Source organism: Amphiprion ocellaris, chromosome 3 (assembly GCF_022539595.1).
Source record: "Amphiprion ocellaris isolate individual 3 ecotype Okinawa chromosome 3, ASM2253959v1, whole genome shotgun sequence".
Taxonomy (NCBI): domain Eukaryota; kingdom Metazoa; phylum Chordata; class Actinopteri; family Pomacentridae; genus Amphiprion; species Amphiprion ocellaris.
Window position 1 is genome coordinate 21,799,412 of NC_072768.1, and position 25,965 is coordinate 21,825,376.

At 42.4% G+C, this 25,965-nt stretch overlaps 1 protein-coding gene and 1 long non-coding RNA gene across 10 annotated transcripts in view; both read left to right on the plus strand.

Moving 5' to 3' along the window:
- Positions 1–4,274, plus strand: part of LOC111567884 (uncharacterized) — a 60,837-nt gene extending 56,563 nt beyond the window's left edge. For all 9 annotated transcript variants that reach the window (XR_008601217.1, XR_008601216.1, XR_008601215.1 and 6 more), the window contains 3 exons: positions 996–1,095; positions 1,641–1,691; positions 3,312–4,274. This is a non-coding gene — a long non-coding RNA (uncharacterized LOC111567884). The remainder of the gene's footprint in view (positions 1–995; positions 1,096–1,640; positions 1,692–3,311) is intronic.
- Positions 4,275–5,074: 800 nt separating this feature from the next.
- Positions 5,075–25,340, plus strand: hsd17b12a (hydroxysteroid (17-beta) dehydrogenase 12a). The gene is made up of 11 exons (XM_023269238.3): positions 5,075–5,382; positions 16,357–16,403; positions 17,327–17,402; positions 19,114–19,221; positions 19,964–20,028; positions 20,275–20,319; positions 20,755–20,789; positions 21,632–21,713; positions 21,878–21,943; positions 22,861–23,010; positions 23,957–25,340. The coding sequence occupies exons 1-11, from the start codon at positions 5,205–5,207 to the stop codon at positions 24,095–24,097; spliced, it is 993 nt and encodes a 330-aa protein (XP_023125006.1). The 5' UTR covers positions 5,075–5,204; the 3' UTR covers positions 24,098–25,340.
- Positions 25,341–25,965: the final 625 nt, after the last annotated feature.

Sequence of the window (25,965 nt, forward strand, 5' to 3'; positions counted from 1 at the left end):
TGTGTGTATTATCCACAACAGATTAAGTTGAGAGAAACAAATATTTAAATATAAATATAGCTACTGATTCAGTTAAATTTTAATACGCTCTACTAATACAAAGAACTACAGTTTTATATTTTAGGAACCAGTGACTTCAGCTGTGTGTCACACTGTGTGGTGGTAATTTTAACATGCAAAACCGTCACACACACGACGCACAAATGTACACCGTGCTTTCCTCCTCTCTTGTTCGAAATCTAAGAGAAAGCTAATTTATGAAAACATTTTCCTGCGTGCTTTTTAATGTAGATTTAAGCAGACTGATCTCACAGCTTAAAATTCTGATTGTTATATTGTTCTTTTAAATAACAATTTAACAAAGCAGACGTGTAACTCATTTTATCTGTGATCATTTCTGGCATATTTGTAGTTTTTGCTTTATGGCTTTCAGGTATGCTTTATGATTTGCTGCTTTATATTAAAGATACACTGCAGGAGGAGGGCTGAGTGTTACATGCAGTGCTGTGAGCGTGTGAGTGTATAAGTGTGTGTGTGTGTGTGTGCGTGTGTTTGTGTGTATTAATGAGTGTGTGTGCTCGTCCGCACGTCCCCAAGTCTCAGACAAACACGATTCATAGTTGTATGTCTATGTTTGAGTTAGATATCAATGTGGATCTCTATTTCTTTTCATTTTTTGACTGCGATGGTAAAACTTTCAACAGATTCAACAGACGTGAAGAAGCATTAAATGTGGAAGTGTCTGGGGTTCTTTTTGATTCATTTATTTGTATTCATTGTTAGTGCTAGTGCAGGGGTCTGTGTGTTTCTCTCTTTGTGTGCGTGGGTGTGTGTGCTGGGCCTTGTGTCTCCAAATCAGTATAAGGCAGAGTGTGTGTTCAGTGTTCAGTGTGTGTGTGAGAGCATATGTCTGTTCTAAAAGGTCGTCTGTATGGTGACACAGTTGGTTTAAATGGTTTCTAATGAGATCTCTTTCATTTTCATTTTTCTTGCAGGATAAATATGTAAACACTTGTGACAGCAGCAGACACCATGGAAGGCAGCTCTCCACATGCAGCACAATCTCCTCAGCTGGAATTAAAACACACATAACAGGTAATTATATGTTATATGTTTCATGTCATATAAAAACAAACTGCAGCAAATTACATAAATTCTGTGCATTGTGACAAGATGCATTTGAACAAAAATCCTGCTCATAATGCTATTTTTTACAATAAATTACTGACAAACAGGAAAAGCAAACTGTAAAATATCAGGTGATTATAAAGTACAGCTGATTTGATGGCTTGTTTTTTAAAGTTGGAAACCTTATGAGCGACTGATCTTTTAAATTTCAACACACACGAGACAGAAGTTCATTTCTCTGCGTCCAGTTTGTTAAAATGCATTTAGAAGTTGGCAGAGGCTGTGTGAAAAAGGGAGCTTCTAACGTTTTACATGTCTGGAGATGCAATATTTTTAAAGAAAATAAAAATAAAAACCCTTAGATGAACTTAACCTGGAACGCCTGATATTTACAGTGATGTTTGTCTTTGTCAGCCATTTCCATACGACATAAAATATATATGAGGTCCAGATGTTAAACTTCTGTGTCTTTTTTGCTGAAAATAAAACGAGATTCCTGTGTGTATCCTCAGATCGCTGCTGCTGTGAGTCTGATGTCGCCGTCGGGTGAAGCAGAACTGCAGGTATGTAGCAAATCCAAACATGGGAAGCTTAATTGTAAAAGTTGGTTGTAATACTGTTGAGAATGTGCTCTGAGTCTGTGTCGGCCGGATATTTTTAAGGCTGTGAACATGACTCCACGGGCAGATATTTGCGAAAGGAAGTGTCACTTTTTAGAGTTGAGAAAGAGAAGTTGGAGTCCTCTGTAAGTCCGGGATACGTACGACCATCAGGGCAGACTTTGAAGAATTACGCGGTACTTTGCTCGTGTTAAGATATTGCCTATTGTTACTGGGATGTTTCCTTCTGAAAAGTTAGTATTCGGGCTGAAAGCAGCACGTTGTGTTGCAGACGTTAACCGGTGGATATCGTCAGCTGCGGCGGTGAAATGGGACAAGGAGCGACCGCTGTGGGGAGGATAGCTGTGCGTCAAGGACGTGTCAGGACTGTTCTGCTCGTTGCTCTCTGTCAGCTTTGTGTCTGATGCTCGGACAGCTGTGGAATAAGGGCAAGACAGAGGCCAGTTTATTGACTTATGTGACGCTTTATTCGTGTTAAAGGGGGTTTCTGTGTGTCGCTGTCCACTTCTGCTGTCCTGAAATGCGCATTTCAGCACCACGGAGGTGGACAGCAAAACACTGAGGGCTGAGAATTTAAAAAAGAAAATGAACTGTCCTCCAGACTCTGGACAAGTGTGTGTATGAACTGTGAGAGTGGCAACAAAACCTCACCTGATATTTAAATGATGTGTGGTGAGAAGGTGGTTGAAATCAGCAGTGACAGTGGAGGTATTTTATGGTTTTGTCATCGTCCGAAATTATCGACACAAAGGCAACATTTGTCCCGAACGCTGCACTTTGTCTGTGTGTGACTCCTTTTTTTTTTTTTTTTTTTTTTACACTGTATTTAAATTCTATTCATCTTTGCGTAACTTTAAAAAAACTGTCATCACTTTTTGTAAAATGCAAGAATAAAATTGGACTCAGGAGTGTGAAGGTATGGACAGAGAAAATAGCAGGAACACGGTGGGCGGAACAACTGATTTGTGGTGTCAAAGTGGACGGTGGGATTAGAGGGTGTGTGTGTGTGTGTGTGTGTGTGTGTGTGTGTGTGTGTGTGTGTGTGTGTGTGTGTGTGTGTGTGTGTGTGTGTGTGTGTGTGTGTGTGTGTGTGTGTGTGTGTGTGTGTGTGTGTGTGTAAGGAAAATGAGGTGAACATAAAGTGAGAGAAAGAGAGAGTTTGTGTGAGAAGAGAGCAGCTTTGTGTTGCAGGATTCAGGGGAGGTGGTGTGTGAGTGTGTGTGAGTGTGTGTTCAGGACCATCTATACTGGGAGTTGTGTATATGTTCAAAACCAAAACAAAAAAAAAGCTGTCGTTTTGTTCGTGATCAAATCACAAGCTGCAAAAAAATAAAAAATAGACAAACAAGAGTTTTAGCATTTTTTGCAGCTTGTACGTGGAGTTAAATATCCCCAAAAAATAATGCAGCATCATGCGTGTGTAGAGGAGATGGACGCTGATCATCTAACACGTTTGCGCACTTTGTTTGCGTGTTTAAAGTTTTGCGGCTTTCATCTACACGTGTATAGTTTTTCACAGGGAATTGTGCACGACTAAATCCTAATTTTCTCTTTTGTTTTCAGCTGTTGGGCTGCGAGGAAACGACCGAGACGTGAAGGTGGACTCTCAAAACGTCCGATGGGAGTGTGTGTGTGTGTGTGTGTGTGTGTGTGTGTGTGTGTGTGTGTGTGTGTGTGTGTGTGTGTGTGTGTGTGTGTGTGTGTGTGTGTGTGTGTGTGTGTGTGTGTGTGTGTGTGTATGTGTGTATGTGTCTAATTTGATGATATTATATCATATCTGTTAAAAAAAATTAGAAAATGTAAGCTACTTCTGTCTCTCCTAACACTGATGTAATGCTGCTGGCTGTTCTACATGTTCTATACTTGTTTTCATGTGAACGTTGTTTGTAAATTTCTGTTTTCAAAATCTGAGTCCATGTCAGAGTCTGTCAATATTTATTGAGCTGGCTGATGTTGGCTGTGCAGTGATGCCAGGCTACAAACAAGTGCTATAAAATAGATTATATATTATATTAGTAAACTGCATTTTACTCTACACTTTGTAACGTGACTCGGAGACAGCTGGTCGCTAATACATTTAATTTCATCCCTTTTAAAAGTGTTACACAACTTGCTGCTCCTTCTTCTCGGTGTCACGTTGACTTCGACCCTCCACTTCTGTCAAAGAATGCGAGCAGCTGCATGATGCATGTCAACATGTGGACACATTTTTATACTCTTGTCCCTCTGCTGAGTACATGACAGGCTTTGCTTCGTGCCACAGAGCCTCGGTTTGTCAGAATTTCATGTTTAGTTTGTGTGTGAGAGACAGACGGGGAGCATGGCGGCAGATGGGGTGTGCTGGAGACTAAAAATGCTGTTGCAAATAGCCTCTGTGGGTCGGAGAGGGGGAACAGAGAGCACATACTGCTGAGGAGAGAATCGTGACAGTCGGTTGTGGTGAAACATCCGACGAATGTGAGCAGGATTTCGTCGTTCGTGTGCATTTTAATGTGAAGTTTAATGAAATAAAGCGATGTAAATTCACATGCCTGTCTCAGTGTTTATGTAACACACGTATCACATCTCATCTCCCCCTGCTCAATGTTTTGGATAGGGAACTTACTACAATGGGGCAATCTCGCGAGAGTGGAAAGGGCGAGAAAGTGGAGCTGGGGATTGTAGTTTTTCCTCGCGGAGAGCTCACACTTGCATGCTACGGCGGAGGAGAGTGTACAAGAGTGTTCTGGCGCAACATGGGCAAATCTAAGAGGCAGGATGCTTCAGTGCACCTGTTTCTACATTTTTTCTGTGGTTATCAGCAGTATGATGCAGACAGAATACTTAAAATAGACGAGTGAGTCATGTCTACTTGGGAGCAGGCTGACCTCACAGACTGGCATCACTTTAGCCAATAGCCTGCCTCCAAATGCTCTCCACGGGGCGGGAGGACGCGCACATTTTTCACCAATGAGAGCATCCTTTCATTCATAAAGTGGTGTGGGCAGTTTTTTTCCAAGAGCGTGGGTTTGGAGGGTTTCATAATCCTGACTGAAACCGTCAAACCTGTTCTGGCGAGAGCCAATGACAGACTCCGGATGGGAGCTGCCGTAATGTTTGCCCAATCGCTCCTCATTCCGGTCTCCCTTTGACCCACCCTGCTTCATACAGAAAATCGAATGAATGGGGGAAGCTCTGGAGTTGATTGACATGCAAATGCGCCTACCGGCGGGGCGAATGTGCGGAGGGGCAGCTGCTGCAGCCAGCGAGGAGCGGCGGAGGGCGGTGCGGAGTAGGAGGTGGGCGGTGCGCTTTAAATCAGGCTAGACAAGTGTTGGGGGAGTGTGTGTGATGCTACAACCTCCTTATAAAGGGACTCTCTCTCACGTTGTGGCTTGGAAATTAGAGCACATTGCCTAAAATTGAGGTCTCCACATACACACTCTCACACACGCCGAGTCACCGAGAGCCGCTGCCATGAACTGGATGAACGTGGAGGAGATGATCCGCAGGGCCGAGACGCCTCTCTTCTGGGTCGGTGCGTTCACTGTGGCCTCCCTGGCGCTGTGGCTGCTCTACAGGCTCATCTCAGGCTTTAGGATCTGGGTCTGGGGAAATGGGCAGCTGCTCTCTCCGAAGCTGGGCAAATGGGCAGGTGAGTGGGGTCACATCAATTTTCACGCCACCTACAACACATCACGGTCACGAAGAGGGCAGCTCAGAAGTAGGCAGGTGGACTCGACGTGCAAACACCAGAATCAGGGTTATTGAGCTGAAACTTCACTTTGGCACAAAGAAAAGCTGCGTTCTGGTGCGGGTTTTTTTTTTTTTTTTTTTTTGTGGCTTATTTCAAGGGGAGGCTGGTGTTGCGTAACAGGCGCAGGTAAGCAGCTGATTGACTGACAAGATAATGGTCCTTATTAGCTCAATTGTGCTTTTTCTTCCTCCTCGCGTCAAACACGGCACCGTCTGCTGCCAGGGGCTCCAATCAGCGTTTTCACCCACATTTGGAGCGGTAGGGGGATGCCCCACATTGGTGAGCCAGGAGCCAAATTGCGCAGGCTATGCGCACTTTTCAGAGAGCTTGTTTTATGTGGGTGAGCTCTCAGCCAGAGCACTACTGAACCACATTAGCCCATCCGCATGATGTAGGACAAACCTATACGCTTAATTAAAACGTGACCTACATCTAGATAAATTTTCACTTATCCGTGTCACACTGGAGTGCTCTGTCCAGCATTCTCACACGTATGGTAATCATGTTCCTTACTTTGTATATACAAATATTCAGGCGGTATTTTGTCATTCTTTTGTTTGTGTCGTCGGTTTCTTTCAGTTCATTCCTTCCTCACATTACTTTGTCCCATTCCGTTTGCCCTACATATTGTTTGCTAAAACTAGGGTATCATTTCTAGGATTTGACTCTTTGATGTACTTTTTTGGCCAAATAGGAGAGATTTAGCAGTCAAACATGAGCGTATTTTGGTTTGGTAGAGACTAGTCTCCCAGGAATCGCCCTGCCATGGCTTGACCCACTTCTCTAGTCTCCTATGTGGAGAAGACTGCTGCGTCTGGAGCTTCTTGCTGCGCAATTTGCCAGGCGCTCTCCCTCGCGTCGGGATAGGTAGATATTCTCCCCCTTTCTGTCACCCCAAAACCAGGCGGATATTCTGAATGGCTGTTGTTGTTGCATTTTTTTAAACAACACAGCTGTTTATCTATACACCGTGACGCACTTCATCTCCAAATCGACGTTTTGTTGTGTGTTTTTTTTTTTTTTATTAAATGGATGTTTAATTGATGCCCTGTGCGCCATAAGAGGGAATGAAATGCATGACGCAAAGGTAGGGTGCCTTTAGGAATGACTAATGCACATTTTTTTAGTGATTCTGATGGAAGCTGCGGAGGAATACCGGTGCACACTGATGAGTCATGCGCTTGTTCATCGCTTCGTCATTCATTGGCCATATAGGAATTGTGATCACCACCTTCACTCCACCTTCACCACCAGCGTCTTGTCAGATATCGCACTAAGTCGGATCTAGATGATTATCTCCTGCATGCTTTAGAAACTAAAAGTGATTCCTATTTTTTATGTAATTTAACTCCAGCAGAGCCAGGTTTTGGTGCATCAAATGTAATCCCCAACACGCTCAGTGTAGAGGATGGTCTTAAAGGTGCGTTTGAGGGAACAATTCTTACTTAATTCAGCTAAAGGCTCATAAAATTAAACGAGTACTCAACTTTTCCACACCGTTGCATTTTGTTCTTGCTTTCTCTTTTCGTACGACGTGAACTTGCATGCCACTCCCTGAAACTAATTGCCTGCCACCAGTCTGACAAGTCTGACGTTTGTTTCCAATCACAGCGGTTGGAGATGGCAACAAGTGAACAGGTGTGTGAGGGAGCAGGGTGGGGGTGTAGCTGTGCGTTAGGGATGAGGTGTCCTTCTCGGCTGGTTGTACCAGATGCGCAGGTCTGGTCAGTTCAGGCAGTGGTGTGATGCCTTTTACGCAAGTGGTGAGACTCACTGTCCCCACCTTCCACCTAACGACAGACGCATGTTGCAACAAGGTATACTTACTCTAACATTTGAATAGCCTCGGAATTTCTTTATTTAAATATCCATGAAGCATGTGTCAAGCCCTGTTGACTTTTACTGTGCTCCAAAGAGCAATAGTTTTCTTCCACATCTGAATACATTTTGTTTTGTCTGGAGATGTCAGAGTTAACACACTTATGCATGGCAGTAAATACTTAGTGCCACATCCACTACAAACATTTGAAACTTGGGAAGTCATGCTACTTGCAGTTTTTAAGACTGTACATGAGGCGATATCTCTATTAGTCAACAGCCTTTTCACTTTAAATGCATAATGTAGACTTGTAGCAAGGGGCTGATTATGTGAGGAGATTTTAGTAGCTACAGTCAGAATTCTGTGGGGGGGAATGAACAAATTCTTAGATACATACTTTTCTAGAACAACCAGTAAAGTCTGAGGATTTGACTCATCCTTTAAACATGATTTTTTTGTTTTTTACAACACACATGGCAGCTATTTCAACTGTGGTATTTCCTGGTTAGATTGGTCTGAGCATGTGCAGGTAAAAAGCAGGAAAGAATGACTTCCCTTTTTCACCAAGTAGATTTGCAGTTGATATTCTTTGGCTTGAGGAAATTTGTCAGATTTTCATGTTATCACTGCAGTGTGTGTCTGTGCTGAAGCTCTGCAGCTCTCACATGCAGAGCAGAGCAGAGCAGGGATTTCTCTGGAGTTCCTCTGCCAATGACTGGTCTTTCCCTTTAGTGTTTGGGACTCCTAGTGGCAGAACAGGAGCTGTGCAGCATGAGTCAAGGCGGCTTCCCCAGCCCCTCTGCTGCACTGTGTCTCCACACACCTCCTGTCAGCCCAAACCATGTCTGCAGCTCAGTTTTTCTTTTTTTAAAATCTTGAGCAAAGGAATGGCAGTTGAATGCTTTCTAAACCTTTGATTTGATTCAATTTTTCCAGATTTTGAGAATAAACCAATGCAACAGAAGATGAGGATATTTTAGCAGTGCGCAATAATCTGGCTTTAAAAGGACATGCAATCTTAACATATATATATATATATATATATATATATATATATATAATTACTATAAAGCAGATTTATTTTTTAAATGATGCAGTATTCCATATTTATGCTCCCAGTGAGGCAGCTTTTCAATCTAATGTGTAGTAGTGCTCAGTTTTCTCTTCTCCTCTTCACTCCCTCCTCCAGTCTTAGCCCCCAGGATGCCATATTATATAAGGGAGTCAGTGTCTGTCCTGTTGCGTGTGTGTGAAACTCCATTATAGGGAAATAAATTAGACCAAAGGGAGCTTTTTGCAAGGGTGGGGGGGAGACAGTGATGTGACATGCGCCTTAGAAGTGCCCCCTCCCTCTTTGACATTAGAGTTTATTGAGAAAATGGTCCTATTATATAAGAAGGATGCAGCCATTCATCAGTACAGCACCAGAGTGATAAAGACTTGGGTCAGCACTTACGCAAGAATTTGGTTGAGTTTGATTTGTCTCCGGGAATAAACATTTGCTGCATGCATGTTTACCGACACAGGCTGTGGGTGAGTCAGAGTTGGAGGACGCTGCTAATTATAATGTGAGAATAATGTTCTGTGTTTTTTTTTTTTATGAATAGGCATTAGGCTTCATTCATGGTAAGGAAAATGCACACGTGAATGAAATTTATCCGTGTGTGTGTGTGCGTTTCAACTGAGGCAGGGTCTCCACTTCTTCATCCTTGTGAATGTGCTTCCCCCTAGTGCTTTGTGTGTGTGTGAGTGTGTGTGTGTGTGTGTGGGCGGAGAGAAAGAGAACACTGCTGTTCATGTGATGAACACGCTCTGTGACACGTGCTGCAGCCAGAGATGCTTGGTTAAAAAAGGAGAGAGGGAGAGAGAGAAAAAATCCTCTGCATCTCCATCATTTCCAGCCCTTCTCAATCCCTCCCCCTTCGCTCGCTTCGTCTCACCCAACTCCCCATCCAGCAAGTGTGTCTGTTTCTCTATATTTTGCTCTTCTACAGTACTGTTCCTCTGAGCATGTTGTTCTCTTCCTCACTTTAATTTTGCTCATCCTATCATCACTAACACCTTCTCACAGTGTGTCATGACAGAATCCCCCTCCATTAATTTTGTATTTCTTACATGTAGATATTTATTTCTGTCCAGTACTGAAAAGAGTGCATTAAGAGTAGAAGAACAGTTACTTCTCATTGGTGTTATTTTAATATAGCTTGTTTAAGCAAATGATAATTTTCATCATAAAATCAACTTTACTGAGCCCTCACTGGAGAAATTTGTTGAATATTTTCTTGATAATTTGCTTAGTATATTTATGAATTGAATAAGCAAAGTTTAGTTCACAACTCATAGTCAGAAGCCCAAATTAAGTAAGTGAAATGTCAAATATAAGATAAGAGGCAAATGTCCACAAGAAGCTAGGGCAAAGTCGTGTTTGTGATTACAGTCCATTACTACTAATCAACTAAGTGTTTGAACTTCAAAAATGCCATTTGCAGGCCATGTACTGAGGAAGAAGCTGAAGTTTCATTCAAAAAATAAAGGTAACATGAAGTGATTTGCATTAATTCCTTAGACAGAGCAGCACACAATTGACTGAAAAGTGTTTCAAGTTGAAGCCCCAGCACCTCTCAGAATGCTTTATATTTGCACGTCGAGTTGTTTGCACCAATACTTTAACCAAATTTTTAGCTTTACTCTGCTTGTAAGAATCAAGTTCAATAACGAGGAGGCTGCTCAGTCAGCTTATCTAAACACACTATACAGGACCGCCGGCATATTTGGAGTCGGTGGTTTATTGGCCTCTGCAAAGTGACACAATACACTGCACTCCAACATGCCAGAAAGGCAGTTTGTTCACTTGTGAGTATCTGTTGAAATGTATTTTAGCATTTTGAGTTTCAGTCTTTCTGGGATGAACTCAAGCAGAGGAATGTACTGTATGAAGTCATGTTCGGATATATTTTCATGACCCAACTAATAAAAAGTCCTGACATAACGAACACAGGGAGTGTAGGAGATGGAACTGTTACACAATGGATTCACATACTTTATGTATGGTTCAACTCTATAAAGCTGTAGGGAAACTCCACATCGTTTTTTTAAAAATCCAGCAGTATGAGTTGTATCACTAATACAGGGATGTAAATGATACAGCGTCGTGTACCATTGAGGTTTGAGTGCTTGCAGGTTGTCATGCCTACCACCAAAGACTCCAGCAGGTGATTTCACTGATTAACACCCCTTCAGCCAAAGGACGGACTAATAAAGTTAAATCACATGCTGTAGGCTTGGTTTGAGATGAAAACCTCCACCCAGTACAGTTTGTCCTTAACAACACATGGTCAAATAGCGAAGTTAGTTTGCTGCTCAAAAATCACCTTGTCTCAGAACAAGTAGCTGTGGTGAAAGAAATTGATTTTCAAACAAGGCATGTGACCAGAGGAGGGAGGGGGGACAGGACTATTTTTTGCTCTGTACCCAAATATAGATGCTGCTTCTATCTTGGGCAGCTCTGAAGTACATGTTCTCTTTTTCTCTCTCTGTCTTTCACCCTCCCTCACCTCATCTCTCCCTCTCCCCGGCCTGATCAAGTTTTATTTTTGTCGACTTTTATGCTAACCATGTGACTTGCCTCCCCTGCTAATTAAAGCAGCATGTGTGTGCGTTTGAATGTGGAAGGTGGGCGGATGGAGAATGGGGTGAGTGTTTTGGGTGAGGGATGAGGTGAGGTTGGGGGGGGGTCTGTCTTTGGATCTTCTGCTGCATCCCTCCCTCCATCTCTTTTTTTTCTCCCTCTGAGGTAGGAGGGGCTGCTCGTTGATAGGCGAGTTTGGGGTGCGACAGATTACATAACGGTACGTAACGAGAGTGGGGCATACAAGGACCGCAGTCTCTCCTCACTGAGAATCTTAATTGGGGGTTCGGTGGTGGTGGGGAGGGTTATAGGGAGTTTTTGCACTCATTTTAGTTTGGTCTCTCTGTCTTTGTGTAAGTTCATTCTTTCAAAAGAAAATAGAATAACTTAGCCTGTGGGTAACCATGCCAGTTTTCTCTATTGCTAAGAACTAGATCAACTTATTTGCACTAATCAGCACACCTTCATCTTGTGAGTTAATGATCAGTAACAGAGATATAAATTACCATATTCATGAAGATTTTCTTTTATCCTCTAACATAAGCTGCTCATCCTCACACTTGCACCATCATATACCGTCCATGTTATTCTAAGGTAAAGATTTTTCACAAGTACCAGCAGATAAGGTATTCGTAGTTGTTCTGCTCTTTTTCCACTGCTCACCAGTTTAGATCTTCTGGGGGGGGGGGGTTCTCAGCCTGCAGTGCTCATGCTGGCATCGGGGCTTTAGGTGGAGGGCTCAGGATGCAGCAGCAGCCTGGCCGTCGTGGTGATGATGGTGGGGGATCTTGTTGGTATTCAGGTGTTGCAGCAGGCAGGCAAGCAGGCAGCTCCCAGACGAGGCAGTGCAGGCGCTGCTATTTTTACTCCTCCTGCTGCTTTTTTTAGACCCTCGGAATAGTGAGCAGGCAGCGGCAGGGGCTGCTCCACTGCTGAGGAGGGAGGGGGGGAGGGAGGGAGGGAGACAGAAAAGGCTGGGGGATGTCAATACCTCTGGACGTGTTGTGCAGCACTAAGCACAGCAGAGCTGCTGTACAAACGCGCCCCCGTCAGGGCGCCTCAGAGCCAGCATAGTGGACCAGTTTTCTCAGAGATGCTGGAACGGGGGAAACTGGGTTCAGAGTGGCGTTGCTAGGAATGAATGAGAGGCAGCGGTGCACACATCCTCTCTGCCAGCACACACGCACGCACACACACACACACACAGGCATGCATGCATTCATGGATTCACACATTGCTTTTCAAAGCCCTCTCCCACATCATTTTTTTTTCATTGCACACAGCACTTTCATACGTGGTTGCCCCCATCCACACTCATTCACCCTTTGTTGTCTGTGTGTGAGCGTCAGTGCTGCTGTCACGCACGTGCTTGCTTGCGCAGATCCTCCTTTGTTACATTATATCTGTGTGTCACTGATGTAATGCATTGCTCACGTGAGGGGAATTATATCCTGCTGGGAGCACTGGGAGGTGTGTGTGTGTGTGTGTGTGTGTGTGTGTGTGTGTGTGTGTGTGTGTGTGTAGCACACACGCACGCACACACACACAGGCATGCATGCATTCATGGATTCACACATTGCTTTTCAAAGCCCTCTCCCACATCATTTTTTTTTCATTGCACACAGCACTTTCATACGTGGTTGCCCCCATCCACACTCATTCACCCTTTGTTGTCTGTGTGTGAGCGTCAGTGCTGCTGTCACGCACGTGCTTGCTTGCGCAGATCCTCCTTTGTTACATTATATCTGTGTGTCACTGATGTAATGCATTGCTCACGTGAGGGGAATTATATCCTGCTGGGAGCACTGGGAGGTGTGTGTGTGTGTGTGTGTGTGTGTGTGTGTGTGTGTGTGTGTGTGTGTGTGTGTGTGTGTGTGTGTGTGTGTGTGTGTGTGTGTGTGTGTGTGTGTGTGTGTGTGTGTGTGTGTGTGTGTGTGTGTGTGTGTGTGTGTGTGTGTGTGTGTGTGTGTGCTTGACAAATGAACAATGGGGTTTTTGGACATTCTGTTCTGCTCGTACTTAAACCCATATTTTTACAGGCTAGTCTGCTTAAAATTATTATTATTGTTATTATGCTTCTTGTAACTTTTGCATCCATGATAACTGAAAAGCAATGTCTTCAGAAATGTGTCCTCATCCTACTACACTAGCTCCCCATTACACACACATACTTCACTCTCACTCACTCCCTAGACATTTATTCATAAGAAAATGGTGCTATTATTTAATGGGTGGGAGGAGTGTAGTCATTCATAAGTACAGCAGCAGGATATGGGGTTGCTGAAAGGGGATATTAGGCCTCTGGAAGGGGGATTATTTGCCTAATGCACAGTGGAAAATCAGAGAATCCCTAAAGAAGTATAAGTGGTGATAAAATTATTTCTGAGTTCTGATTGTGCCAGTATTTCTTGTTTACCTTTATTCTTGACTTTTCTGTGAAGGGGAGGAATTATTGTTCAACTGAATCCAGCATATCTTGCCATTTACTTTTCCATACCTTACAACAAAATCCCCTATTACATATCAGCTCTACACTCTTCCTTAATTTTTTCTGTTGCTGGTGTCGTTACATTTGTTTGACATGCCAGCACTGCGACCGTGTCAAAAGAAAAAGGCCTTTTTAATATTGTGTTAACTCTACATATTGGATGAATTTCAAGATAAAGCAGAGTAGAACTGGAACCTGATTAGTTCTCAGCAACACTAACTCAAAGGTTGCAAAGTTGCTGAGTGGAAATTTTCCACTTGAAATGCACACTTTGAAAAATAAGACTGAAAAGCTGGAGGAACGACATTACTTTTGCATTCTTAAAATGCACGACATGTGTAAGTCGAGCACATGCGTCTGACACATAGCACACAGATGTTGTTCGAGTTCAAAAGGTGATTCTGTGCTTAAATTTTAAGTGCATAATATATTCTTGCACGCACTCCTCGTTCAGGTTAAAGTTCGAAAAGTGACACTGTATGTGCATTTTGGTGCGCTCCTGATACATTCCTACACACAGGTGCAGTTCTCTCTACCTGTAACTCAGTCATGCTAGCGAATGTGAAGCATCCCGGCTGTCTCTGTATGGGGGCACATAGTGCTGTCCCATGTGACAGGAATGTGGTCGGTGCACTGCAGCTTCTCCTTGTGTTGTATGTTGTTTTGTTCTAGCTCTTAGTTTCAGCTGTCATTGCTTGTCATTTTTTCTTTGAAGGAATCTAGGGTTTTAGTTGAACAGTCACAGAAGGTACCCTCATCAGCAAGGGCTTTTTCTCACTTCTTCATACAAGGTGTCTCAGAAAAGCCAATCTTGTAGCTATCTCCAGCAGCCTTTTTGATTTTCATGATCATGAAACAGTTCCATGCTCCACTCTTTGACACTGTGTTCATTATACTTCTTGAATGAAGCTCCAAACGTGCATGATGGTTGCCTGAAAGGAGGCCGATTTTACACTTCTTGACAAGCTGACATTTTTGGAAACATGAGGTTTCCACCTGTCGTCCATCACATGCATTTTTTCCAGTGTCATGGATTTGTGTTAAATATGAACTGCTCTTAAAACAAATAAACTTTATCCACTTCATCGTTTATATTGACAAGGACTGTCTTCCCACCCCAAGCCATTTTACTTTGCAGCGACTGTAGCCTCTCCCTGCTGCTGTTTGCCTCCACCTGCATCTGCAGCCAGGGCCTGATTTGGTACAGCCCGCCTCCATTGAGGCTTTTCTGCCACGGAGCATTTCATTCTTAACATGGGGGAGGTTTAAAAATAACCAGGGATTCTGCTCTCTTTTCACTTTTGACTTTGTGCTACTCGCTCTCACTCCTCTTCTCTCATTCACTCACTTGTTCTTCTCTCTCCCTCTCTCCTCCACCGCAATCTCTATTCTGTCTTTCTCCTTCACTCATTCGTTCTCTTGCTTCGCTCCAGTTCTATTTTTAGCCGCCCCTAGGATCTCTCATCACCCCCACCCTCCCTACCCCACTTCACCCTCCTCCTTTCTCTTGCTCCATGTTCGTCATCACTCCCTCCTCTCTGCATCCCCTCTCTCATCTTGTCTCTTTTTCCAGCTCTTTGCCAGAGAATGTCCTCTACCTCTATTAATCTTTCATCAAGCCTTGCTAATATATTCATGATTCACAACTGTGTGTATTCGTGAGTACCCCAATCCCCCCCTCACCACCACCACACCTTTTTTTTTGTTTGTTTGTCTTCTGTTTATTTCTGTACCTGCCTTCTGTCTTCCTTCCCTCCATCCTTTCTCCCCACCATCCTCCGTCAGTCAAGCATGGGCTGGGGTTGATGGGCAGTGAGGGTTTAAAAATAGCCCTGCTTGCTTGACAAGGTGAGGAGAACTCTGAACACAAGAAGAACATCAGCTCCTCTCTCTGCCTCCGTCTCCTCACACTTCAGCCTTTACCATCTTTTGTTGTGCTTCTAAGAAATCCTCTGCTTTTACCAAACTGTTCTGCACCTCGCTGATTTGCCAGCATTCTCCTTCCTCCACCTTTTCTCTAAACTAGACACACCTGATTTAACCTCGCCAGTCAGATTTTTCAGCATACTAAGCTGATGGGTGATTCTAGGCTGTGTTCATGTGCTGGAAATCCTATTGTTTTAGGAGCTGCTCCCAGTGAGGTATCAGTGGATGTTAAGGGCTTTGTGAATCCTATACTGGCTTCTTTCTTTCTTCTGCTTTAATCTGTACCATTTCATCTCCACCTCTTTACAATCTCTGTCCCCTCAGTTGCCTTTGTAGCTCGGTCTTGCTGATTTGTCTCCTATCTATACCGTCTTCGGTTGTATTATATGCATCTCTGCTCCAAAAATGAACTTTATGCTCACTTGTGCGTGTGCACTTGGAGCATCTCATCCAAAGGAAGTTTTATTAGACCGATGAAAAAGGCATCATTAAAGAGCTTAGTAGTTGAATAGTGTTGTGGGGTGTGTCTGCCAACTGGTTTGCTTTGACTGTACTGGTTTTTACCCTTAAAGGCCTTTGACTTAACTCCATGCTGGAACTTTAAGCAATATTGGTGATGGCTGCAAGTGGTTAAACCTGATGTCAGCATGTGCTGTAGGTTTCAGAACAAAGGTTGGGTTTGTGTGTGTTCATGTGTGACTGCTACAAGATGCAAAGATAACAGAAACACTACAGGTGACGTAGTGTCACAGTAATAAGTCAGTCTGCCGTGACTTGATGTAGCATGGCTGAAGGCTTTTAGCAGGGTTAGACCAAGTTTACCAGGGCTGAGAAGAAAATAGAACCATGATTCCAATCAGAGCAATTTTGTCAACTAATCCAGAATTTGTGTGATGGATTTTAAGAAGAGTCTTTATTAATTGAATGGAATTTGACTTGACCCCTGCCCTACTGTGAAGGTGTATCAAGAAAACCTACAATGCTTTTTTTCTTCTTTCTGTTTCTCTGCAGTTGTGACAGGAGCCACAGATGGAATCGGGAAATCCTATGCGGAGGAGGTGAGGCTCCTGGACCCTTATTTATTTCATTTCTTTCACGGAAAAGCTGTGACTCATGCACATACACACACCATGTTCACTCGTAGGCCACGGTAGGGGAGAGCTCTTACAGGCCTATTAATGTGAAAGAGAGTCCTCACACACGTATACACACACACTTCAACACAGGCTTACCAACTAGAGCTTGTACAGAGGTAACAAGCACACGTTGAATAGGGGCTACCCTGCCACGTGTTTGGCCCATACCAGTGTGGGCGAGCTGGCTGTACAGTATAGTCATGTAGGGCCTTTGACTCATGCTGTTGCTGTTGGTGCTACAGCAGGGCTAGCTGCTTGTCACGCAACAGCAGGCCAGGCCACGGCTTTGTCCGGTGAATGGATGAAGAGTTTTTAGGTATGTTTTCACATGGAAGAGCATCATTTCAAATAATTTCAGAAGCACAAGCAGATTTACTTACCGTACCCACAAGAAGTTCACATATCCAAGGCCCAGCCTGGATGAACCAGTGTTTAGTTTTTGTGTCATGTAGACACAATAGAGGTAGAAGCTGGTGAGAATGGAGCAAAAATGTGAGGAAATGCAATTTTCACAACAGATATGACTTGTCACTGTTAGAAATATGTATTCCAGTAAATCATGACAGTGAACCAGCATGCATAAAAACAAGTAGAATGAAACATCATTAATGCACATGTGCAACAAAATATGTAGTGAAAAAAGTCTAGTCTAGTTCTCCAGAACAAAGTCAGGAAAAAAGGCAGCAATAGCTTGACAAATCTGCTGCCTTCCTCAGCACTCTTTTATAAAGAACACATCATGTTATCATAATCGACAGAAACACAGTTACACTTGAGAGCAGGACCTCTGTATGTGTCATATGTCAAACCTGAGAAGCTGTTACTAACCGAGTTTTCCTTTCTAGCTGGCTCGTCGAGGATTTGCCATGATGCTGATCAGTCGCTCCCAGGACAAGCTGGATGACGTTGCAAAGTCGCTTGGTAAGTGTGCTTAGAAGTGTGTTTGTCTCCACAACATCATGGAAACCTGTTTGGGGTTTAGAGCACAGTGAGTGGGATGATGAGGATGTTTGTACGGGCAGGCAATGACGTGCAGCCTCCCAGTCTGTGGGCTACAGGGTCTCCCAGGCCTCGATAGAGGGGCATATATTCTGCGTAAGGAGTTGGCATGTAGGGAAAACAGAAGAAAATGAGTATACAGTTTGTCTCACTGCATACAAAGTTGTGGATCTACTAGCTCTCTTTTTCAAAAACACAGTGTATTTACTTTACGCTGTGTGTCATTCTGTGAATAGTTTCCTCCAAATCCCATTTTTCACGCTCTTGTGCATCCTGCTAAGTCAAGTCTTCATTCTGTTAGAATTCTGGTGAATTGGAAACATGCAGCCAACAAAGCAGGCTGTGTCTTTACTTCCTCACTGTTCGCATGAAGAAAGACAGATGAAATGTCTGGCCCGATGAAGTGGAAAATCATGGACCAACCTGTTTTGAGATATTTGTTACAAACAGACTCGGCTTTTCTTATTCAAGTCCACAAGTTATAAATGAGCGTCCATATGACAGGAAAAACTTTCGTCCTCTTCCATGCTATCCTGTCTCCAGATTTGTACAGAGACTGAATGGTGAATGTCCCCCCTCCCATTAATAGTGCCCTCTCCCCGACTCGCTCTCTTTCCATCTGCCTCTGACGTCTCCCACAGTGCAATTTCCCCAGTCGTGCTTCAAGTCCACAGAGGGGGCTGATGGGTAGTCACGAGCAGGGTGCAGCGTGCCAAAGTCTGGCACTCCTCCCTCACGATTAGTCTGACAAAACCACCCTCCTTAGCATGTAACTGGGCAACCCACCCTGTCCCACCTATAATTTTATTGCTGTACATGGTTCTCCTTATGTTTTGTAACAATCTCATTTTCACTCCCGTCGTACCTGCCGGCAACCCCAAATTTCTCCTCCAGTTTGGCAGCCTCACACTTAATATTTCTACTTTTTTGCCATCATGTCGCCAGCTGCTTTTTTCATTTTCTTGATCAATGATCTGAGCTGGATACAGATTTCAGGGAGGCTCCAACCCATAAGCCCCTTTTTTAATTTATTGTACTCACCCCCGCCTCACATCCCTCTCAGGTTTTTTTTTTATCTGCTCTGAAGTCTGACTGAACACACACTGACACAGTACTGGTCTTTGCCGAGGCACATCCCAGGAATTTTCCTCTTATAACTCCCTCGGCCACCTATCAGCTAAACGAGTCTTTGGACAATAAATTCTAATTGCAGCAGGCGCGTCAAACATGACGAGGTATTGGAGGGAGGAGAGGGAAGGAGGAGGGGGACAAGACCACTAGGCTGGTTTGTTGGTACACAGTGCCCTCTTCAGTTTGAGCCGGACACTGGCTGGTTTCATGCTTAATTCATTTGAATGGATTGAAGGTTTTGAAACGGGATTGCTCTGTTGTTGGGCCGTGTAATGAGCTTTTGCACAGTGTTGACTGATTTGTGACACATGGTATAAATGTGTGGTGTGAAGGCGTCACCCACTACGATGAATGATCTGAAACATGCCTTCCTCTTAGCTTTGATCTTGTTTTCAGGCCACGTCTATGATGTAACTTTGATTTCTAAAGTTTAAAACACCTTTTGCTCATCTCCATGCTTGGATGTCATTGTAACCTGGATACTTTTCTCATCCCTTCACAGAGGAGCAGTATAAAGTGGAGACCAGGACTATTGCCGTTGACTTTGGCAAGACAGACATCTATCCCAAGATCGAGGCAGGGCTGGCTGGTCTGGAGATCGGTGTTCTCGGTAAGAGCAACTTTTCTCTCTCCCGGTGACAGGAGAGTGTATAGATTCATCCCTCTGCTGTCTCCAGTGAAGACTTGCAGGTTACACATGTTGATTCTGCCTTGTCTTAAGTGTCGCAACAGTTGTATTGCATAGAGACAAAGAATAAAGATGTCTCCCAGAGAGTAAAGTTACATGACAAGACAAACCTTACCAATTCATCTACAAGCACTTGACACTCCCTGAATGTGTGCATTCAGGCAGCATAAGATACACTGTGTTGACAGCATGTGGTGAAATGTTCAGTCATGTCCTAACAATCCAACCGATAGATCAACACTCTCTTCTCATCAGCCACTTTTTTGAGGCTCTTTAATTTTAAACTTCTGCCTTGAGTTTGAGCTTCAGTGACATTTCAGAACACAACATTCTGACACCGATAAATTGAGTTATGTTATGTTTACAGGTGCAATAAAGTTACAGCTGTCAGTGAAACTTTTAGATATTGACACTTGAGTTCACAGGGTGCTTTTGAGCTGAACATTTAAGGAACTCCTTGTTCTTTTTTATGATACCGGTTGTGCTCTACTGGTTCCAAGGTGTGGCTGTGTCTAGTGTGGAGTGAATGCCTGTTTCTAGCTTGTTTGCGTTTGCTGCCACCTCATGGTGGATATTTAAGCTAGTTTAAGTTCTCCAGCTGCAGGTTATTTAATGAGAACAGTGGAATAATTGTAATTTTCCTCACCCTTGTGTCTTTTACCAGTTAACAATGTTGGTGTGTCTTACCCCTACCCTGAGTACTACCTCCACATTCCTGATCTGGACAATGTGAGTTTGTTTTTCAGAATATTTGCTCTTCATTTGCTGATAGATTCTCTGAGTTGCTGCTTGTTTACTATGACTTAATGACCATGAAATAACAAAAAAGCAAGTTAATAATAAAATGTTTAGTCTTATATTGCATCTAGTCTACAAATACTGTGCATGCTTTTATGTCTGAGGTTGTCTGCCTGCTCTGTACTGTATAATCTTTAACATGAGTATTAAGCCAACTGTGTGTTTTTTGTGTTTCAGTTTATCACAAATATGATCAATGTCAACATGACCTCAGTGTGCCAGGTAACTTTGCATCTTTCTGAAACGACTTTGCACACTTTATCTCTCTTCTACTTCACTCAGTCTGATCATGGCAAACTACGTCTTCATCTTACACCCCAAGTGCTTGTTTAAAGCTCATCCATGGCTCTCACTTTCTCCCCTTTGGTTGTTTTCCTCTTCTTTTTCTGTCTCCTCTTCTGCTGTTCCTACCATGGTACCTGCAGTGTCTCAGTTGTTCCCAAAGCAACGGTGGACTACACCAACGCTGTCTGTACTCGCCACCCACGCATCTCTCTCTCTCTGCTGGTCTCTGCCTGTCTCTCTCTCTCCCTCCCTCCTACTTTTTGTCTTTTTCTTTCAAATAAAATTCTCTCCTCTATTCCCCTTTCTCCTAGCTTTCCTCCCCGAGTTGTGTGATTGTTAACTGAGCTTGTGTTGTTGTTGTTTTTCTTTTAGATGACCCGTATTGTGCTGCCCAGAATGGCTGACAGGTGAGTTAAATGATGGGCTTCCATGTTTTGCGACATCACTGTAGTCAAATATGAGCATAGAGAATGAGGGATTTTGGCACAGAGCTAAACAGAATCTCAAAATTCAACAAAACTCTACTTGGTAGATGACACTTTATAAAGGTGACTCTTTAACTGGGAAGTAGGACAAGAAATCCTCACCAAGCCTTTTCCATCACTGCACCTCTCTTTCCCTCTCCTTCTTTGTTCACAATGCTGACAAGCTTTCAATTCACACAAAGTGCTCTTCCCACCCGATTGGTTGCTCTGTTCCCATGTGATTCCTGCTGGCCAATAGTGGTGCAGGCACATTTGGTGCCGTGTGAGGCTGGAGCGTCTCCACTACATCACTGCAGCAACAGGCTGCCATGGCAACGCACACTACCACACTGTTTGAGCGTGTGTGCAGTATCACTTTGTGTGTATTTGTCAGTGTGCTAAATGTGTATAGACACAGGGTTCCCACTGGCCTGGAAAATCATTGAAAGTTTGTGGATGTGATAGGGGAAAAAATAAGGACTTAGAAATACTTCTGAAAATACATTTATCCACTGTGGTGGGATCAGGTCTTGAGGAAAGCCTTGTTTTGAATTGTCTTACAGCAGCAGCATTGAAACTGAGGATTTCACCAGGCTTTTTTTTCTTCAAAATTCCAAGTTAAAATTGAGAGATTCTGATTTGTCATTTCACTGCTAAGTTTAAGCCCAGGAATGTCATGAACTCTCTAAACACTCGTGTGTCTATTGCAGCCTTGAGTGTCCTCTTTGCCTTACACACAGCAAAGGAAAGCTCTACATTTACCTTTCTGTGTCTTTTCCCCGCAGGTCTAAAGGCGTTATCCTCAACATCTCCTCTGCTAGCGGCATGTACCCTCTCCCTCTGCTGACGGTCTACTCTGCAACCAAGGTATGTGTGATGTTTGGGCTTCTGTAAGCAATAATTCTCCCTTGAAATCAAAGGTTTTAAATTTGTATTTGTCAGGATCTGCTACTTTCATCAAGCTAGCCCACCTTCTTTGGGCACAACATTTTGTAGACTATCCTGTTAAATTTGACCCTCTTTGTGTTCAGGCCTTTGTGGATTTCTTCTCTCGTGGCCTTCAGGAGGAGTACAGGCGCCAGGGTATCATCATCCAGGTGAGTTTGGGGCTTGTTTTGTGGAGTTAAGTCCCTCTACTCCATGCTGTGTAGTATTTTAAATTTTATTCAGTTACTCAGGATTTTTTTTTTTGAGCTGATATGAAACCAGTGATAACATTACAACACCGCAGTTCTAACTTCAAGAGACAGCAGCACAAACCACATAACTATAGCCTTGATCATTCTCCTTTGTATCAAGTTATTCCAATCCAAGTTGAAAAATTTCTATATTATAGAATTTTAAGGGTGTTTTCCTCAGATGGTGTATCACTGCCTTTGTCTCACCTCATGTTAGTAGACATGATCCACATTTGCTGTTTGTTCTTCTGATGCCTCCTTAACTCACTTTCCTATTCACTTCAAAACAAATGACCAAATCAGACATGTTGCTCTCAACCAGTCTTGCTTGAAGGGTGATGAAATTAAAGATCGGAAAACGCCTCAGATATGACATTGTTGCCTTTTAAGCAGTGGTATTTTTGAAAATATGTTGCTGCACATCAGACTGGTTTGTTCTGTTTTTAGCACCTCTGAAGTATTCACTCATGTGCCACCTCGTGGTTGGAGTGTGTACAGCAGTTTCAGTTGAACAGACCCACAGTGTATTTTTACTCCATAACCATCAGTAACTACAACAATTAACAGTAGAGAATTTCATGCAATTTAAGTCAAGTGTATGCTGCACTCAGTCCCACAGGAGGAAGCATGAATTGCCACCATTTAAAATGCTCAAACAACTTAATGTCCGTGCTGCAAATCTGGAATATTTATTTCAAAGGAGAAACTTGAACTTTACAGTAACCTGAGAAAAAAATTGTTATATTCAGACTTTGTTTCAACTCTTGTCCGGCCAGAATTTTTTGAATGGTAAATTTAAGCTTGTCTCAAATGTTTTTTTATCCGTCTTCCTGCAGAGCGTGCTGCCTTTCTTTGTGGCCACTAAAATGACTCGTATCAGGAAGCCTACCCTGGACAAACCCACCCCAGAGCGCTATGTGGCAGCTGAGGTCACCACTGTGGGTCTGCAGAGCCAGACAAATGGCTACTTCCCCCATGCTGTCATGGTAAGAAATGGAAACCTCAAAAAATTAAAATCTGTGCAGGGATACATCAATTGAACTTCAATGTTATTCTAAGTTATTAGGCTTCAGGCCAGAGATTGAAATACATTGCTCAGCATCTGACCTATTGGTGACTTTTGATGAAATCCATATTCAGTTACAATCCATCCAGGCTGATTTTGTTAACACAACTGATTTACACTACCGTTCAAAAGTTTGGGGTCACTTAGAAAGAAAAGCAGTTTTCTTCAATGAAGATAACATGAAATGAATCAGAAATACAGTCTAGACATTGTTAATGTGGTAAATGACTATTCTAGCTGGAATGGCTGATTTTTAATGGAATATCTACATAGGGGTACAGAGGAACATTTCCAGCAACCATCACTCCTGTGTTCTAATGCTACATTGTGTTAGCTAATGGTGTTGAAAGGCTAATTGATGATTAGAAAACCCTTGTGCAATTATGTTAGAACATGAATGAAAGTGTGAGTTTTCATGGAAAACATGAAATTGTCTGGGTGACCCCCAACTTTTGAACAGTAGTGTAAATGTGTGCATATCAATAATTCCATGTCACTGGAATGTGTTTCTTTAGGAAAGACAGTCAAACCATTATTGTCAGAGCACTCACTGTGCAGAATGTCCCTCTTAATATTTATTTTGGTAAACTGTCCTCAAATGTGAATAATTTTCAGCCTTGTTTGTCTTGGTGAGCATCTAGAAAGAACATAGTTGTTAAAGTGAAGGAGCAAGTGAATCTTTATGACTGTCCCTTAAAGAGAAGAAATAAAAGACACTGAACCAGAACCATGAACAGTCGAGTATAAACTTTTAGAAATGACGGTTGTTTTGTTTGTTTTTTTTTTTAAAGATGATCCCCTGAAAGCTTTCATTTAACTACAGTGTAAACATGAACCTTTCTGTTGTATTGTTTCTGTGATCACAGGGTTGGGTGACCACCAAACTGGTGCCGACCAACATCGTTATCTTCCTGGGAGCCAGAATGAACCGTCTTCAGCGTACTGGATACCTACAGAGGAGGAAGCTGCGGGAGCAGAGGAACGGAGCAAGTCTGAAGAGTGACTAGGAAGACAGCTGTTGAAGATGCAGGCAACCTCTCTGCTTTGTCCCAGTGCAGTGTTTCAGGAAGCTGGATTGTGTACATGTGATTGATGCTCCAGGGTTGCCTGAGATTTCACCTTTGTGCCTTCACTAAACATGCACATTAGCGCATGTGTGACTGTATTTAAAAGTGTGACTTTCTACTGTGTTATTTGTATGGAGAGAAATGGCCTAAGAAGGCCGAAGGTGAAACTATTATAAAATGCTGCTCTTGGCTAAGGACATTAATAGTTTTTTTTTTTGTTTTTTTTTTGTCAGCAACACTGATGGTGGAAATAATACAGCCAAAAAAGTGACCTGCTGTTATAAGCAGTGGAAAATGGTGGTGGGATCTTTTTTTAATATATAAATAGATAAATATGTATAATTATTTATTTTATATTTGTATGAACAGACGAGCCAAACACAGACCTTAAACATTAGTTTCTAACCTGGTCCTGTTTAAATCAAAGAGGATGTTTAAAAATGGCAATATCTGCTTTCTATCATGAAAGTTTACTTGGATCACTCAACTCATCATGCATTGGGTCTTTCTTCCTCTTTTTTCATTTATTGTGTGTGTCCAGTATGACATTTTGTGGTGGGTTGTTGTTGCACCAGTGTGTCACTTGTTCTAAGCCAAACTTTGTCGTGGTTTTAAAATGCCTTACTCCTTGCATTATTGCTGGAAGTGATCGGATGAACTGAAAGGGTACTTTGTGGTTTTACTTATTATGAAAAGATCTTATCATCTGGTGCTATGTCCCTATGAGCTACTCAGTCGCTCTATTTTCTGTCTCTTGTCACTATGTCAACCTTTCAGTTGTTTTTCTGATGTGTTTTGTGAATATTTCACAGGAATACAGAATAATCTCGAGTCATTAAGGTGCAGATATTCTTCAAGTCAAAGTTAAAACACAAATACTGGATGGTTTTACAAACTACCAGTGGTTCCACATTTACAGGTAGACTGGTTCACACAACCAAATATTTGCTGTAAACGGCTGAACTGCTCCTCTTTTCTAGTTAGTTCCCAAAAAATGCCTCATATGATGTAGTCCGATCTGTGCCTCAACTAAGTATTTTTTCAATGTTTTCCTTTCTAGAATCTTTTATATGCTTGGAAATTAAAAATTGACTTTCTACGTATAAAGTGTACTGTTTAAATTTATACCACTGATGGAAACTTATGTTTTCTACTGTTTGTTAATAAAAGTTTTGACAGATAATGCAGTGTTTAGCCTTTTGTTTGTGAATACATTTTGTTTTTATACGGACAGATAAAATTCAAATTTGAAGACTTGAGAAGGTTATTTCCTCAAAAGCAGAAACACAAAAAGGACCAGACAGTAGTTATAGCCAAAGTATTCAGATTCCAAGTAAATGTAACCCCCCCCCATAAATACATTAGTAAAAATACTGTTAATTAGTTACAAATTTGATTTCTTTTAATTATTCTTTTACATATTTGATTAATTTGAATTAAAAAAATTAAGTAAAAATGAATATGTGAAAGTCAGCAATAATCCGAAAAGTCCTCACTATGCAAAATGCTTCCTGTCAACCTGACTTTTTAATGTGGGTCAATGTGGAACCGATTCCAATCAGTATAATATTAATTGCTACCTATGATATTTAAAATATAAAGTGCAAGATTTCACCCTGAAATGTTGTGAAGACCATAACATAAATTTAAAGACTACATAGGGCACACAAACTTTAAAGCTGACCTTGAAAAATAAGTACTAAATTTCACTCGTGGAAATTCTCGAAAAAGTAAATTCACAATGAGCAAGTGTCCATCAGAGTTATTTATTGCAATAAACCATACTGAATCCATGGCTTCCTCACACG

Bases quoted from the DNA above. Each gene is read 5' to 3' on its own strand.
- hsd17b12a (XM_023269238.3), top strand. From the start codon at position 5,205: ATGAACTGGATGAACGTGGAGGAGATGATCCGCAGGGCCGAGACGCCT. The intron at 20,320-20,754 runs GTAACTTTGCAT...TTTTTCTTTTAG, and splicing joins ACATGACCTCAGTGTGCCAG to ATGACCCGTATTGTGCTGCC. The intron at 23,011-23,956 runs GTAAGAAATGGA...CTGTGATCACAG, and splicing joins ACTTCCCCCATGCTGTCATG to GGTTGGGTGACCACCAAACT.